At 37.3% G+C, this 18,726-nt stretch overlaps 1 protein-coding gene across 3 annotated transcripts in view; it reads left to right on the forward strand.

Moving 5' to 3' along the window:
• NBEA (neurobeachin) overlaps positions 1–18,726 on the forward strand; it is a 615,556-nt gene that overhangs the window by 463,674 nt on the left and 133,156 nt on the right. For all 3 annotated transcript variants that reach the window (XM_014591554.2, XM_014591555.2, XM_014591556.2), the window contains 3 exons: positions 5,660–5,777; positions 6,123–6,225; positions 9,994–10,109. In XM_014591554.2, the coding sequence (XP_014447040.1) occupies positions 5,660–5,777; positions 6,123–6,225; positions 9,994–10,109 (337 nt within the window). The remainder of the gene's footprint in view (positions 1–5,659; positions 5,778–6,122; positions 6,226–9,993; positions 10,110–18,726) is intronic.

Below are 18,726 nucleotides of genomic sequence, written 5' to 3' on the forward strand. Positions count from 1 at the left end.
AGAGACAGAAAGCAAGAAATCACCCCCCAGGGGGGATGGCCATGCCACAATCCCTTCTCCTCCATTCTCCTCTGGGGATCTTGGGCACGCATGCACACAGGCCCGGCATGAGTTTAAGCCACTGGGTCCAGGACTCAAACCGCACTTGACTATATGGGAGTCCAGCAACATAGCCATTATGCCAACTGCTGGCCCCATCATTTTTTTTTTCTTAATACAGAGGGTCCTTGAGGAGTATTGTGATCTCAGTCTTGAGCTAAGAGAGTAGTAGTAGGAAAATGAGTTTGCATATTAGCCTGGATTCTTTCAAAGGAGAGAAACCATATAGCCATTTATATAGGGAAAGTGTAATACAAAGGATTATAAATCATGGGGCCAGCAGGTGGCGTGGTGGTTATGTTGCAGAACTCTCACATGACCAACCATGGTTTGAGTCCCAGACATTGTGACTTGCTTTCTCACTTTCCCGCTCTCTTTGTCTCTCTCTCTGATCAGCACATGTGTCCTACAGCAAATTTAAAAAATAATATTAACAAAATTAAATAAATAGCAAAATAGTAGAAGTCACTTCAAGAAATCAGAATAACAAGGGAATGCTAATAAGAAATAAGGATAATAGAAATAGCACATGTAAGGAACAGCCAGTGTCCTTAGGACTGTTATAGAACCCAAGGAAGAGACCCACCTGGGCTTATAGAGGACATGACTGTAGGTCCCTGAATGATAGAGAAGTCACTCTGGTGTCCTGCTGGGGAGATTGCTGGAGCTCTACACTCTGGAACTTTCCAAAAACCTATCCTCTAGGAAGTGACAGTATTCATGGGAAGTATCTTTTTTTTGGGGGGGGGTGGTTGCTATAGGCTGCATGCACTCGCCAGAAAGACACAGAGAGACAGAGAGACAGAAAGTGAGAAATCACCCCCCCCAGGGGAGATAGCCACGCTGCAGTCTCTTCTCCTCCATTCTCCCCTCGGGATCTTGTGCATGCACGTACACACTCCCAGCGTTATTTTAAGCTGCTGGATCCAGGACTCAAACTGCGGACGACTACGTGGGAGTCCAGTGACATAGCCATTACGCTAACTGCTGGTCCCCATGAGAAGTATCTTACCAGAGACACTCTGCTACAAAACTACCTGTGACAGGGGAAACCTAGTGACCAGTAGCTACTGGTGTGCTGTTGACCGTCAGGTATCACAGGATCTGGACACTGGGTGCTGTTGGCCGTCAGGTATCACAGGATCTGGACACTGGGTGCTGTTGGCCATCAGGTATCACAGGATCTGGACACTGTAGAACAGGAACCTGCTGAGTGAACACATCACAACCAGGAGGAAAACCTTCTTACATTGTTTCTTCAGTGCCCTTTTCTGAAAAAGTTTAGTATCATGCAAACTAGCAAAGGAAACATAATTGAGGGGAACAGATTCAATTTCATGAATAGGAAGGGTGCATTTGGGAGACCAGATGGTAGCAAGTGGGAAAAGGCAAGCCTCTGCAAGGTCGACCCTCACAGGAAGGTTCTGGTTCACATCCAGAGACCTCTCTGAGTACACAGGGCATATCACCATCATAATCTGTGGCTGAGGGGGGCTGGGACAGATGACAGCATCAAGACCCTATTGAGGCTGCTGTTTTTCTGTCTCTCTCACCAGTGGAAGAAATAAATAAGTAAAAAATTTTAAAGGGTGAGTTTGGACCTGGAAAGTCATAAATTAACAATTTACAAAGTCTATAAAACAGAGTTGTATATGGAAGACTTAGGGAGTAAAACTAATTTGTTTTTGTTTGTTTGTTTGTTTATTTTTAGCTACCTACTCGCTCTAATATAAAAACTGATATTACAATTGGGTTGTTAGTAAAGTCATGACCTGTTTTTATATTTTTCTATGCAAAAAATGCATCATGACTTTTCAGATGGCTCAATATTAAATGAGAAGAAATGTTTGATCAAATATTCATTACATCATAGTTCCCAAAGAGAAAAATAAATAAAAATATGACTGTGTATGTATATGTGAACTACTTGTATATCTATATAGCTACACATAGCTGTACCTAGCACACGTAGCTTCCTGGAATAAGCAGTCGCCAACAAAGCTTTCATGGGCATATCTGTCCTTTTTTTCTAATACTAATTTTACTGTTTAGATTTTCAAATGAACTTAAGTGAAATAATGTTATAATTAAAGATAGTTTCTGTTACTTTGCCTTTTTTGTCTTTTTTCCTTCTTGACCAACTATCCGCACTCTATGGTAGAGAGTGAAATATGGTAGGACATAAAAGCACTGAAAGTACTTAGTGAGAATAAGACAGTGTGGAATGGGGGTAGGGGGTGAAGAGAAGAGGATAGAGAAAGATAGCAAGAGAACAAATAGAGAGGCAGGACGTTAGTGGGAAACGGATGTGGCTTATTACCTGTTGATGATGACATGTATAGTATTCTCAACTGGATTGGTCTGAGAAGTATTTCATGATGGGTAAAGTCTTTTTACAAGCAAAATGAGAAATAGTGATTGACTGTTAAAAAATAATTAGAATAATAATAATAATAATGATTGGGAAAAATATTGAAAAGATATTGAATGATGAAGTGGGGAGATTAATGTCTCTGTATTGACTGACATGCATGGCATTCCCTTTTGATAAAGCAATGTAATACACTGTTAAGTTATATGCAATCCAATGTAATATAAACAAGATTATGATGATAATAAAAAATAATAATAATTAAAAAAAGAAGAAATAAAGCTACCAACCCTGTATCAATGTCTCTTCCCTTACTGAAAAGTTATAGAATTTAAATCTGAAAACCATTATAGCCAACAAAGAAATCATAAATATAAATTATGGTAAGTCACTGTAATAATCTTTTGTGAAATGTATAGAAAGCTTTGGGACCAGCAGTTAGCATAATGGCTATGTCGCTGCACTCCCACATAGTCGACCGCAGTTCAAGTCCCAGACCTGGCGGCTTAAACTCATGCCAGGCGCATGTACGTGCGTGCCCAAGATCCCGAGAGGAGAATGGAGGAGAAGGGATTGCGGCGTGGCCATCCCTCCTGGGGGGGGTGATTTCTTGCTTTCTGTCTCTCTATCTCTGTCTTTTTGGCAAGCGCACATGCCCTATATCAAAAACCTCTCCAAAAAAAAAAATGTACAGAAAGTTTTGCATTTAGAAACTTAAAAAGTTGTTACACAGTGCTCAACAACAAAGACATATGGGTTTTTATGAACAGAACTTTATATGTAGGACTGTGTATTTTACATTGATTGTCTCTGCTGAAATGTACAAGTAATAGGTATTATAATCTCTGTTTCCAGATGCCAAATATCAGATGGAGTTAAGTCATTTTTCAGAGTCCTGTAATTAGTAAATAGCAGAGCCAAGATTGAAGTAGGAGTCTGACTGACTCCAGCATGTTCTGGGATTTAAATCCATGTCTCCCTTCAAAACCCTCCAATGTCTAGGGAAAAAAACTGAACTAAGGGTTAGAAAGTGGGATTTTCAAAAAATAAAAAGACCAGATTATCATACACATGTATATTTCATATATATTTCCTATAGAAAGGAAATGTAGAAGGGAACTTTATAAAATACTTTCAAATTTTAAGGAATAGAATGTAAAACTCAGTAACTAGTTTCTGTTTCTACCAAAGCAAATGTAAGTGCTATAGAGTATACCAGTTCAAGGAGAAGAGGTATTTATATGTTGTTAATATATATTAGTATATGGGGAAAGGAATGTTTGTTGCATATAATAAGATATCCAGATAGGTATTGGTGTTAAGATTGTTTTGGGGACCAGCAGGTGACATGGTGGTTAAGGCACTGACTTGCACATGGCCAACTGAGGTTTGAGTCCCAGTCCTCATGACTTGAAACTCACACTGGGCACATGTGTTTCTGTGCCCAATATCCCAAGAGGAGAATGGAGAAGAAGGGATTGCAGCATGGCCTCCCCTCTTAGGGGAGAGTTCTTGCTTGCTGACTCTGTCTCTCTCTCTCTGTCTCTGTCTAACCAGTGAACACATGTGCCCTATAGTAATAATCTCTCCAAAAAAGGATTGTTTTAATAGTTTAATATCAAGGCCAACCTTGCTGCAATTCCCTTGGCCTTCCTCTCATAGTTATATAATTGCTGCTATGATTTCAGCCATCACATCTCCATTCAGGCAAAAAGGGGGGAAGGGTGTGCCAGCTACATGTGACTTGTTTCATCAGTCTTTCTGAAATGTCCTGCACTGCCTTTGGCTTTGTCCTCATTATCCAGTACTGGGTCAAATGTCCTTCCCCAAAGTTGTAAAGGAATTTGGGGAAGCAGGAATAACATTTTCATGGTTGACTTAACCATGAATCAGCCAGACTGTGACCCCACAGTCAAATTCAGTCCACCCCTGCTATAAAGTTTTTCTTTTCTTCCCCACCCCCACACTTTTTTGTTTGTTTGGTTTTTGTTAGTTTGCTATAGGGCTCATGTGTTTGCAGGAGAAAGCGGGGGTGGGGGGTGGGGGGGAGTGAGAAATCACCCTCCAGGGAGGATAGCCATGCCACAATCCTTTGTCTTTAATTCTCTTCTTGGGATTGTGGGCAGGCATGCACACATTCCAGGTGCGTTTTTCTTCTCTTTTTTGGAGAGATTTTTGCTATAAGGCACATGCACTTGCCAGAGAGAGGGAGAAAGTAAGAAATCATCAGGAGGATGACCATGCCACAGTCACTTCTCCTTCATTCTCATTTCAGAATTTTGGGTACAAATGCATACATGCCCAGTATGAATTTTAAGCCCCTGAGTCCAGGACTCAGACCACGATTGGCCATGTGGGAGTTCAGCACCTTAACCACTACACTACCTACTGGCCCCTCCAGGAGTGTTTCTCGGGCCTCAGGGCTGGGGACTTGAATTGTGCCATGTGGGATCCAGCCACCTTAACCTCCACACCATCTGCTGGCCTGTAAATAGAGTTTTATTGGAACACAGCCATACACATTTATTTACACATTGTCTATGGCTGCTTTTGCACTACAACAGCAAAATTAAGTACAGTAGTTATAACAGAGACCATATGGCATTCCAAGCCCAAGAATATTTACTCTGGCCTTTTACAGAAAACGTTTGCTGACCCCTGACTTAGACCAATTATGATCCATTGCCTGGGGCTGACCATATGGACACTTCGGGAATAACTGGGCTTCTGCTAAGCAAAGAAAAAAGTGGAGAAGTATTGAAAATATTGGGGGGAGGGGAGAAACACTAACAGTAAATGTTACAAGTGGTCACTGGGTCCAATTAATTATATATAAGACCCAAAAGCGATAATATATTTAAGTCACATGGTTACCTGAAACATATACTGCTTCTATTCTGCCATTTCCTCCTGAGCCAACTAAGACAAATTACAAAGACAGAAATTTTGCAAATATATATTTGGTTGTCAGAAGAGACATGACCCATTTTTGCATAGGAAAACAGAAAAATATGTCATGTTTTTGACAACCTAATAGTATCAAACAATTGACAATGTTGTGATATATCCTGAATTTAGAAAGATAATCTCTAATTTACTGACTTCTAAATAGCACCTAAGGTACTGGCAGAAAATATTATAAATACATATTTTACTGATTGACACTTCCCTTTAAACTGTTTATTTTAGGTTCTTGCATACACTGAGGGACTCCATGGAAAATGGATGTTCAGCGAGATACGAGCTGTCTTTTCAAGGCGTTATCTTCTACAAAACACTGCTTTGGAAGTATTTATGGCCAACCGAAGTAAGTCCCCTTAAATATTTCAAAAGAAATGTTGTCACATTTGGATGTTACTTATTTATATAATATGATACTGTCTTTATTTTTTTTACTTTTTAACTGCAGTTTTCTTTAACATGCTCTCACTAAAAGTTTCTTTTTTAAAAGAAATGAAAACATCTTTGTTTGAAAACAAACTAACCATAGGTTGGTTTCTCATGGATAAAGATATACAGAGAACTGATTTTTCCATGAAGATTCATTACCTTTACAAATAAATCATGATAAGCACTTGAAAATGATTTCTTAAATTTATGGTTGGTTCTGCTGTGGTTTTTCTAAATCATGTTTTTTTCCTTCTTACCACAGCCTCGGTTATGTTTAATTTCCCTGATCAAGCAACAGTAAAAAAAGTTGTGTATAGCTTGCCTCGGGTTGGAGTTGGGACCAGTTATGGTTTGCCACAAGCCAGGTAATTTCTTCATATTACACATTGTCTGTGGTTTGTTAGCATAGTTTTATCTTACTGCTATGGAAATGTACATGTGGTTATACCATTATAATTATTTCAAGGACCAAGGAGTTTTTTTTTGTTGTTGTTTTTTCTCTGCAGGTTATTTGTAAGGAAAGAGGTTATAAAAATAGCTATTTGAGAATGACAGAATGGTTAATGCAGAATTTTATTTAACACACATATGTATATGTAAAAAAACTGATTGCGTGTCAGAGCTAGCATACAATTAAGACCATTTGCTTGATAAAAATCTTGCAGGAAGCGTCAAGATTTTGTGACTAATTGCTGTGTAATAGCATATAAAATGTTTTGATTAATGCTATGTATAAATGCTTCTTTATTAAAGAAATAAAATTCCTAGAGTTTATTGACATCGATAACAATTAATCATGGTATACTTTTAACCATTTCTGAAATCTTTCATCTTGATATTTTAGAAGAATCATTTTGAAATACTATTTTATTAAAACTTTCTAAGTAAAAAACGTAGTAATTATAGGTAGTGCTAATATCAATTAGTCTGGTTTTGGCTCAAAGTAACTAGCTAAAAGTGGCTTAAACAATAGTTCTTTTCTGTGTGTGTGTGTGTGTGTGTGTGTGTGTGTGTGTGTGTGTGTGAGTGTGTGTGTATTTTAAAATAACAGACCTGGAATGAAAATTCTGTCAGTACTGGCTCAGAGTTTCAGTGGTGTGAAGACTCTGTCGGCCTCATGTTCACATCACCACCACTATTGCTCCAGATACCATCTCTTCACAAAGCTGCATTAAAAATAAGAAAAAGACAAATAACTGCTCTTTAAGCTTCTGCTTGAGGAACGAATATATTTCTCAGACTCAGCAATCTTTATGTCTACTACCTTTGGCCTGAATGGGGTGACTTTTCCACCTCTAAAATAATCACCACCAAAGGGGAGTACATTTGCTAGCATAAGCCAGTCACCCCCCCAGAATTTATGAAATAGATCCTCTAACTTCTTGCCATTCCTACCTGAACAAAAGAGAGTTCCTGTTAGAAGGAAAGAAATTTGACTTTGGGTATATAAGCGACAGCGTCCCACACAGACTGTTATGTCCCTGAGGAGTATTGCAGAGTCCTGCTTGGATAGAAAGGAAAACTAATCTTTGTCTATCTTCCCTTAAGTAGGCTACAGACATTTTAAAGACAGGGACTGTGTTTTATTTATCTTTTAATTTACAGCTTCTAGCACAGTACCTAATTGCAGAGGGGCTTTTTATGTACTGTTCAACTGGAGTTACCTTGTATTGCAATTAATCTTTTATCTTTAAGCTTACAGTGTAAGACCAATTCACTGACATGTGTACACATGCTAAGGCTATTTGCTGGTAGAATGACAAGATTAAACTAAGACAGATAATAAAGCACTTATATAAAATACAGGTCAAAGAAAAATGCATTTAATCTGTCAAAGAAAATGAAGTTAGTTTTGCAAGACTTGTTCTTTTTGAATCTAAGCTGACTCATAGTAATCGCGACTTCCTTTCCCAAGCACTTACAAATTGTTCTTTTAATCATCAGTTTAGTAATTTTTCTAGAAATTGGCCTTAAAAACTCACAAATAGGTCTTACTAAATAGGTCTAACTTTTTTCTTTTAAAGAATTATCTACCAATTCTTGGCAAGTCTTTCTGAATGACCACGATTTCTGAAAACTAATAGGGGTTTCTCAGTGGCTTGCATAATTTCCCTCAGTACTCATGGACTTGTCTGGACCTGAATTCATTTGAAATAAATAGAAGCTTCTTTACTATCTTCCTTATCCAGTATGACTACCATTTCCCTTTTAACCAATGTGCTTCTCTTTAACTATGGGAAGATAATTCTTTTTGATAGGAAAACTAGAAGCTAAATAGATGTTCAGTAGTTTTGGTTTCTCTGTTACTTTCATCAGCCATTCTGTCTTAAAACATGGTTTCATTATCCTTGGCTTTTTCTCTTCCCAAAGGCTAAACTCATTCTTAGTTACCTAATAATATTATTACAGTCTCAGGTCTAGGATATGTATAGCCTTAGAAGTAGCAGGTGAGGATTGGGGCAACACTTGAATCTAGGCACTTAGTAGCTGGGTAACACTAAGAGCCTGGCACTCAGTAGGAATTTAATAAACATTGTTTGAAAAAATGAATAACACTAGGCCAAATGAATGACATTGTCTTCTACTATGAAATGGAAACAACGCTTAGCAAAAAGACATTTACAGAATATTTTGAGAAGCTGAAATAAAGGCTCTTGGTAAACTCTAAACATATCCTTGTACAATACACATGTGTGTGTATGTACGTCACACATATATGACATAGTTTTTTAATGTTTTTCTATGCAAAAATGCATCATGACTTCTCCATTGACCTAACACATGCATGCATACATACCCATACTGATAACAGATACAATTAGGTAGTGAGGTAGAAAGATATATAAGTGTATGTTTGCATAATATTTAAGACTTATTACATTTGGAGAATTTAAAAATGGTAAGACAAGTAGAAGCACTCCAGTGAAGAATATCTTCATAGAATCCCATATAGTTTAGGATTCATTCTTTGATTTGCTTTTTTGACATTGGGATTTTGTCTAGTTAAGCAAAGTTTATAAAACTCAGGTATTTCTCCTAGCCATGAGCACCAAGAGAAAATTACTGAGTCCCTAAGGCTGGCATGAATTGAAAAGGTTTGAGAGTTTCTGCCCTAATTGGTGATCATTTCAGAAAGCCAGTAGCTATGTCATACTTTTCTAAATGCAACCAGCTTTCATTATTTCCAGATAAAGATACTGAACCTAGAAAATTTTGTAATTTGCAAAAACTATCCTGATTTATTTCCTTTAGCTATTCCTGTGTACTTTATTCTGGACCCATTCCTTCTTTCAAAGCTTGCAGTTATGTTTTATACACCAGTAGATGGGTATATGGATATAGTGTGTGCGTAAAAGCTGTGCATGTGTGCACACTCTGTGTGGCGGTGCTGTCTGAAGTTCATTCGCAGCCATTATTATACAATATAATGTTTAAGTCAAATCCTCTAAGCAGGAACCTGATTAATTACCTATCTAGCTTGTTGGCATGGAATAGATTTGCTGTACTGTTTTAAAACTACTTTAATTTATTTTGGGGGACCAGCAGTTAACATAATGGCTATGTTGCTGGACTCCCATGTAGTTGAATGTGGTTCAAGTCCTGGACCTGGTGGATTAAACTCAAGCCAGGTGCTTGTGTGTGCTTGCAAAAGATCCTGAAAGAAGAATGGAGGAGAAGGGATTGCAGCATGGCCATCCCCCCAGGGGGTGATTTCTCGCTTTCTATCTCTTTCTGTCTTTCTGGTGAGAGCACGTGCCCTATAGCAAAAATTTCTACAAAAAAAAAAAAACTATTTTATTTTGAGTAAATTTTTTAAAGGATTTTTGCTATAGTATTTTGAGTACAGTTTGAGCATTTTGTTCTTGTTGACTTAGAAAATGTGATTTGTGTCTGTATTTTTTACAAATAGGCTTGCTTTCAAATTGGTTTACCCTGAGGAATTAAAAGTATCTTTTATATAATAGAATTTTAAAATATTGCTAATTTCTATAATTCAAATATCTTATTATTGATCTAAGAACAATAAGCCATTAATGTTTTAAAGTAAGTGATATAAACCCAATATATTAGTTGTTATTGGATTTTTTTAAAGTCATGAGTTAAAAGACTGTCATGGTATGCTTAACTGCTAGGAGGATATCACTGGCCACTCCTCGACAGCTTTATAAATCTTCTAACATGACTCAGCGCTGGCAAAGAAGGGAAATTTCAAACTTCGAATATTTGATGTTTCTTAATACTATCGCAGGTAAGATGTCTCATTCTTTAATCTCATAATATGTTTATGTTCATCAAAATCATTGGTAATATGACTTGATATAATACATTTTCTCTTTGAAATTCAAATTCAGCATTAGAATAAATATTGAAGCACTCACATTAAATTTTATCAGGAACTGTACAAGCTAATACCAAGGTCTTAGATGCATTTATTGTTGAAGAGGCTTTTTCTTCCTCTCCTTCTGCCATTTCCTTTGCTGACAGCTTTGTCTGAAGGTTTATTAGAGTCAACAAACCATTGCCAGAGAATGTCTGGAAATAATAATGGGAAAATGTAATTTCACTACTTTGTCATTCTCAGCAATAGCAGCTAGACAGGAGAGTAACAATAGGATTCTGCCTAGTACAGATGTCACCTGGATTATGGCATGATTGGGTTACAGCAGCTTTTTTTTTTCCCCTTAAAATCTTCAGATAAAAATAAGATTACATTTTCTAAATGATGAGTAACTGCCATCAACCTTGGCAGTACTATACTTACAAATTAAAAGAAGGTAGTAGCTTTGTTTTTCTGCTCAATCAGTGGTTGTCAGTGGTTAAACATGTCTATGAGATTAAGTATCTTACTCTTTTTGTTAAATTAAGCTCCAAAAGCCCTCATTGATGTCAAATTACAAAGAGTGTATTTCTATAAAGCAGGCTCTACAAAAACTTTTACAATCAGATGAATTTAAATAACTACATAAATGTCGATGTTTACTTATGATTATTGTTTTCCTACGAATGAATGCTTACAATCATGAATTTAAAACAATGTTCTGCTCTGAATTATTGCTTTAAAAAGGTAAGCATATGACATTACTCTTTCTTATTCATCATACGTATATGTGGATATAGATACTACAGATATACATTAAATATGGATGATATAGGTATGTGTTAAATAGGAAAGAGAATTTTATTTGTCAATAGAAAGAGATAACATTGGGGCCAACAGGTGACGTGGTGGTTAAGGGTGATTAAGTCCCACATGGCCGACTGTGGTTCAAGTCCCGGACCTGGCAGCTTACTTTCTCACTTCTCCTCTCTCTATCTCTCTCTCTCACTCTGTCCCTCTCTTTTTGACATAGGGCATGTGCGCTCACAGGAGAGAAAAAGAGAAAAGGAAAGTGAGAAATCATCCCCCAGGGAGGCTGGCCATGTCACAGTCCCTTCTCTATGTTCCTTCTGGGATTTGGGGCATGCACACACATGTGCCCAGTGTGATTTTTCAAGCTGCCAGGTCCAGGACTCAAACCACAGGCCACCCTGTGGGAGTCCAGCATCTTAACACCACAGCACCTATTACCTTTCATTCCTTGATTTTTCATATTATAAATTTTTCATGAAGACCCCCATTCAAATATCTTTTTTTGTTGTTGTTTATAAGCCAGAGGGCACACGAGCTTGTCAAAGAGACAGAAACAGAGAGAGAAAGAGAGAGTGGGAGAAATCACAATCTGGTGGAGATGTGGTCATTCCTTCTCCTCTATTTTTTTTTTTTTGAGAGATTTTCACTGTAGGGCGTGTGTGCTCACCAGACAGACAGAGAGAGACATAGAGACAGAAAGCAAAAAATCACCCCCCAGGGGGGATGGTCACGCCGCAATCCCTTCTCCTCCATTCTCCTCTCAGGATCTTGGGCACACACGCACACACGCCCGGCGTGAGATTTAAGCCACCGGGTCCGGGACACGAACCGCGGTCGACTACGTGGGAGTCCAGCGACATAGCCATTACACTAACTGCTGGTTCCCTCCTCTATTTTGAACATAGCATATACATGCCCACCATCTGTTATAAGCAAACTGGACCAGGATTCGGGGCATAGCTGACCATGTGTGATATAGCGCCCTTAATTGCTAAGCCATGGGACTATCCCCTCCCCTCAAATATCTTAGTGACACCTATTCACTCCCTCAAAACTAAATGTTTTGTGCTATTTTTGCATGTATGTATAGAATAAACCAAAATACCTTAAACATAAAAAACGTAATTCCATTAGCGTAGTCAGGTAAATAGCATGATGTAGCAGAAAGAGCACAAACTTCAATGCCAAAGAGAAAAGAGATAAAATCCCAGATCTGCCTGATTTGTTTCCCAATGTATTTGTTGAATTTTCTAATTTAAATTCTATTTAGGACTTTTAATCTTGCAGCAACAATGTTTAATATGTTTACATCTAATAACCAATATGTTTGGTCTTCTATTACCTTGTTTGATACTATTGTTTTAAAGTTTTCTTGCTTTTCGTATTGTTTTGTTTTTCTTTGGCCATATGAACAATTTTTTTTGCCCACTTCTTGAGTAATTTTGAATGTAGGTGCCTTTTTTTATTAATTCTTCTAGAGATATATCAATATTTTTAAAAAACTTCTTAAGTGTATTTATTTTTTTGAAGTAAAAAATGAAACATTTTAAAATCACTACTATGTAAGATAAAAACTTTAGTTTAATTTTATTCCTCATTCATTTTCTTATCTTTGTAAATATAATTTACTAGCAAGAATTCATATTATTAACTTTATACTTTTTGGAGTGTCTTTTTGCATACTAAGGATTTCAAAATGTTAAAATTTTCTTTTTTGGCAAACCAGTGGTATGGAGTTAAGGTGGCTGGATCCCATATGGCCAACCAAATGGTTCAAGTCCTGAACCCAACAGCTTGAAAAACATGCCAGGCATGTGTGCCTATGTACTGAAAATCCCAAAAGACTGAAGGAGAGAAGGGATCATAGTGTGACCATTCCCCTAGGAGTGGTTTCTCACTTTCTCTTTCTTTCTTTTCTTTTCTTTCTTTCTTTTTTTTTTTTTTGAGAGGTTTTTGCTATAGGGCATGTGATGTGCTCTCCAGAAAGACAGAGACAGAGAGACAGAAAGCGAGAAATCACACCCCCAGGAAGGATGGTCATGCCACAATCCCTTTTCCTCCTTTCTCCTCTCGGGATCTTGGGCACGCACGCACATGTGCCCATCCTGAGTTTAAGCCACTAGGTCCGAGACTCGAACCACGGTGAACTACATGGGGGTCCAGCGACACAGCCTACGATTAGTATAGATAAACATTAAAGCCTGACTATTGTATGATAGGATAAAAAGAAAAATAAAATAGGGACTAGGAACTCAGAGTACTTCTAATCTAGATGGATGAATTAAATATACATAAATAGAATTTAAGACAGTTTGGTGCTGAATGATTGCTATAAATAGCAAATTCTGCAAAATCTAACCAGAAGACAGGAATTAAAAAAACATTTGGATGGGGAGAAAAAAAGAGCAAAGTTTTACAAATTTCTGATGGTTGGATATGCACAAGTGTGTTCAGTGAGTATCACATCTTGGAGGAGCAGAGAATAACAAGAGATAATATCAGAACTATATGTAAGAACCAAAGAATAAAAAGCCTGGACTTTTATGAGCCAGTATAGTTTTGTAGTCAATACAAATGTAATATATAGTTATGAGAAAATTAAGGTGATAATTAAGTATGGCATGCATCAAAATTGCAATAACTTAGAGTGTGAGGAGAATATTACAGAAATCAGGATGTAAAGTCAGTTTGCTCATTCTTTTAGTAGTTACTGAATATTGCCTATATGCCACACTTTCTATTTCATACTGAGACTATAGAAGAAGGTGAAGATTTCTACATTTGAAGAGACCAGGAAAACAGACATTTAAACTAGTTATGCTAGTAAAAAGTGGCAAGTATTGCAATGGGACATACACAAAGCCATCTGGGGTCACAGTTCTAGAAATCATTATTAAAACTAAGAGATCAGGAAAAACTTGTTAGGAACTGAAATATGAGTAAGAACTTCCTAGAAGATAAACAGAGGGTTTTGCCAAAAGAAAATGTAAGGTGAAGATTTGGATGAGCGTAGTGGTAGAGGGTATGGCAAAAAGACAAAGTAAATGACACTTTGTACAATGTCATTATCCTCAAGGTGTAAGCCACTACAATTTGTTCTCATTCAGTGATTCTCAACGTGTGGCCCTCCTCACAGGCAGCATCAGTGTCAGCTGCAGACTTGTTAGAGATGCAAATTAAGACTCCTTTTCAAACCTACCACCAAATCAAAAACTGGGTGTGGGACCCAGCAACCTGCTCTTCAGCAAGACCTCTGCATAGATCCGCTGCAGAAAGTTTGAGCACCATTGCTCTAGCCAGTTATGATCTAATTACTGCAACAAAATTCGCATGTAAAAATATTTAAACCATACAGACAATATGCAATTAGGTGCCATTAAGTTTTATAGACGTTCAGAGAAGTGTGCAATTAGTTATGAGACAGTCTACTCAAGTAAATCTTCATAGAAATGATGAACTCTTCAAGAATTTTGGCAGATGTACATGATTGTCCAGGCACAATGAACATTTCTAAGTAGAATGAAAATTTTTAAAAATTATGTTTATAAATTTGCTGAGGTTCTCTTGGACATTTATCTATCAGTATTCACTGAAGTTTGAAGGAAGAGTGCCGACTTGTACTGAGCACCAGCACAAGATTTGAGAGCTGGTTTTATAGAGAAGCTTTATTCTTGGCGAAGTGGAATATTTGTTAGAACAGCAGTTAGAATGGCCTGTTTTGCTGATTTGTGGAGAATACTGTATATCCATCCATCTCTTAAAATGCCTTCCAAACTTCTCTAAGGATTCTAGAATAAAGGGCACTCTAAAGATGATGAACCCTACCAGTATTACTTTTACTAACAGGGTTTCACTAAATAATCACATATTTTATAGCACAATTTTAGGGGTATAATTATTTGTCAATGAATACTTATTTAATTGATTGGAATTTAAGATTTATCATTTTAAAACAGCAGGGATTTTCTCTTCCTCTTCTTGACGGGAAGTGGGTAGAGAACTGCTCAAATAGCTGTATCAGACCCTGTCTTGAGGCCTGGCTGTGTGAGCACTGAGTACTCCAGGTATCTTACAGCACTACCTGCTATAAATGTCTGAGTTCCTTGTTCTTGGTCCTACTCCTCAGAACCTTTGTGCTTTGTCCAAGGATAATGGAACCTTCACACTAATGCAAAGTTTTTAGCCTTAGCACTAATGCCAGGTTTTTATAACACATTGATTTTTCCATAAAGCCATTTTAAACCGAGCAATAATTTTAAGACTTTGGTTTGAAACATAAGCGTACAAACTCATATTCTATTATAATTTAACCCCTAAAAAAGAATTACCATTTTTAGAAAGGATGTTAATATTCTTTTTGGCAATTGTATTTAATTTCCTAGATACTCTAAAGTCAAGAAGTTGTTGGCATATGTGAAGGGGTCTTCAAAAAGTTGATGGGAATTGCATTCATGAAAAAACTATAGATGGATTGAGACCAACCGTTAGTGTAATGGCTATGTCGCTGGACTCCCATGTAACCGACCATGGTTCGAGTCCCGAACCTGGTGGCTTAAACTCACGCTGGGCACATGTGCGTGCATGCCCAGGATCCCGGGAGGAGAATGGAGAAGGGAATGCGTCATGACCATCTCCCCTGGGGGGTGATTTCTCGCTTTCTATCTCTCTATGTCTCTCTGTCTTTCTGGCAAGTGCATGCGCCCTATAGCGAAAACCTCTCAAAAAAAATTAAAAAGAAAAACTATGGATGGATTTCAATTTTTTTGTACCAAAATAAATTTAATAAGGTACTGTAATTATTAATAATAAATTATAATTCCAGTTTTCCAGAAACTTTTTTTCTTAGCAATTTTCACTATATGGTACATGTGCTCACCAGAGAGACAAAAAGCAAGCAATCACTCCCCAGGGGGATTGGCCACACCACAGTCCCTTCTCCATCATTTTCCTTGGGATTTTGGGTACACATGCACACACATCTGGCATCAGTTTCAAGTCACAAGGTCCAGGACTTGAACTGCGGTCTACCATGTGGGAGTTAAGTGCCTTAACCACTATGCCACCTGCTGGCCTCTCCACAAACTTTTTGAAGTGTTTCTTATCATAGTCTTTAAAAAATATTTTTAAAATTATAATAGATATTAAAATTCGGACAAACAATATTCATATTATTTCTTTGTTTCATTATTTCTTTTTTATTTTTCTAGTTCTTTTAAAAAATATTTTATTTAACTTTATTTATTCATTTAAATTTTGACCAGAGAGGGACAGAGTGAGAGAAAGAGAGGGAAAGTGAGAAAGCAAGCCACCAGGTCTGGAACTCGAACCATGGTCAGCTGTGTGGGAGTCTAACACCCTTAACCACCATGCCACCTGCTGGCCCCTAATATTTTCTAATTCTTAATATCACCATTCAGAAAAATATTAATAGTGAACATTTATTGAGTTATTTACCACATGCTAAACTTTGTTCTAATTGTTCTATATGTATTCATTTAATCCTCTCAGAATCCCCAAAAGTTAGGTTCTATTTTTATCCTCATATTATCAGACATAAGGAAAATAGGTACAGAGAAGTTAAATAACTTACTTAACTCACAGAGCTACTAAGTGACAAAGTCAGGATTCAAAGGTAGGTAGTTTTGCTTCAGATTCTTCAATCAACTACTCCACCATACTACCCCAGAATGTTCACGAGACCATTGAATTTTGCCTTAACTCATTAGCCTTAATTTATAAGCCTTAATTTGTTAACTGCTTTTAAAATTAAACAATTAATGACTTAAAACAATTTTATCATTTTCTTTTCCATTTTGTAAAAAGAATGGTTTGAAGTTTATTGAGCTGCTATGACTCTTTTAGATATTGATATGCTGGGTCTAGATCTGAGTCTGGAATTATTATCTCTAATATAGAACCTGGTACTGTATTCAACAAGGTCCTATATTTAGAGAACCAGTCTCTGAGACAGATAATTTGCTTGAAGAAGTTTATTGGAGAGGGACCAGCAGTTGGCATAATGGCTATGTCGCTGGACTCCCATGTAGTCGACCGCGGTTCTAAAACTTAAACTCACGGTGGCTTAAACTCACGTTGGGCATGTGTGTGTGCGTGCTTAAGATCCTGAGAAGAGAATGGAGGAGAAGGGATTGTGGCAGGGCCATCCCCCTGGGGGTTGATTTCTCGCTTTCTGTCTCTCTGTCTCTCTCTGTCTTTCTGGTGAGCACACATGCCCTATAGCAAAAACCTCTCCAAAAAAGAAAAAAAAAAGTTTATTGGAGAGATCTATTAGAATCAACATTTTTTTGGGGGGGATGGTATAAAGAAAGAAGAACCAGAGAGAAGTTGAACTCCAATTCAGTTACAACAGGCCCTGGTAGAATCCACAGGGATCCTGGAGCTGGGATAAACATTTAGAGTGTTCTTGCTTTGAGCCAAGAAAATATACATCTTTACCTTCACTCTGTAGTCATGGGACGTGGACTCCTGGGAAGGACACATGACCTTGAGTGAGATGACTTGCTTTTGATGATAGTGACTTTTGGAAAAAGGATTAGCCGAATACCTGTTGAGTCCATTATGCTACCTACCATTTTTTAGACTTTGGTATATCAGAAGCAGGCTTACTAAACAGATCCCTGGGCCCACCCCCCTAGAGGTTCTGATACAGCAGATTTGGACTGGGGCTCAAGAATATGCATTTCTGAGCTGGCTCCATGGTGCAGTGGTAATGCACTGGCTCAAGAGAAGCTAGATCCCCATAGCACCACAGTTTGAATCACTGGTCATTCTGAAATAATGCCAAACATGCACAAGGGTGCCCAGCATCCAATGGAGCGGAGGACTGGAAGAAGGGGGTCACAGCATGACTAGACCCTGTGGAGGGTACTCTTTTCTCTCTCATTTTCATGTGTACACACGTGCACTGTGTTATGAATAAAGACAAAAAGAATTTGAATTTCTAACAAGTCCTCAGTTGATGTTGATGCTACTGTCTCGGGGCCATGCTTTGAGAATCACCATGCTACATTTATATTCTTGAAAAGACATACCTAAAAATACTTTCATTAATTTTCTGTAGCACTCACAGATAGTATCTTCTATATCACACATTTCTACCCTGTGTCCTTAGCATTTGACCTATATTCTTTGTCCTATATTTTTCTCTTCTCAATGAAATTACTAGTTTACTAAGGAAAAAAAAGGTCTTGCTTAATAACTACTCATGTATTAAACTGATATCGTATTTATACTTTTTAAGCATTTGCATGATTTTTTGATCTAGCATGTGAGTTCACTAGAATCACTTAATGAGGGATTCTTGAAACCCTTTGGATTAAAGAGAAGCATTATAGAATTGGAATCTGGTTGAAAAGATGAAGCAATCTGTTCTGATTTGACATTTAAAAAATATAGGTCTGTGTGACTTAATAAACTTCACATTTTCTACAAACATTTTAATGACTGTTTTACATGATCAGATTTATCTTTTTCCCAAAAATGTTATTTTAATATGAAAAATAAAGTATGCTTTTGATCCATTTTTATTCCATGTCTTAAGATTTCTTATACATGACCAATTTTACTTTTTTCCTTTCCAGCTTCTTTTTAAAGTAAAACTCTCTGTAAAGCATATGGCAGCAAGGTCCTAGTGTTAATGCATTATGCAGAATTTTAGTCCTTCATGTAATACATGTATTTATACATAATTTCATATCAACAAATGTTACTATAT

Source organism: Tupaia chinensis, unplaced genomic scaffold, assembly GCF_000334495.1.
Source record: "Tupaia chinensis unplaced genomic scaffold, TupChi_1.0 Scaffold000597_1, whole genome shotgun sequence".
Classification (NCBI taxonomy): Eukaryota; Metazoa; Chordata; class Mammalia; order Scandentia; family Tupaiidae; genus Tupaia; species Tupaia belangeri.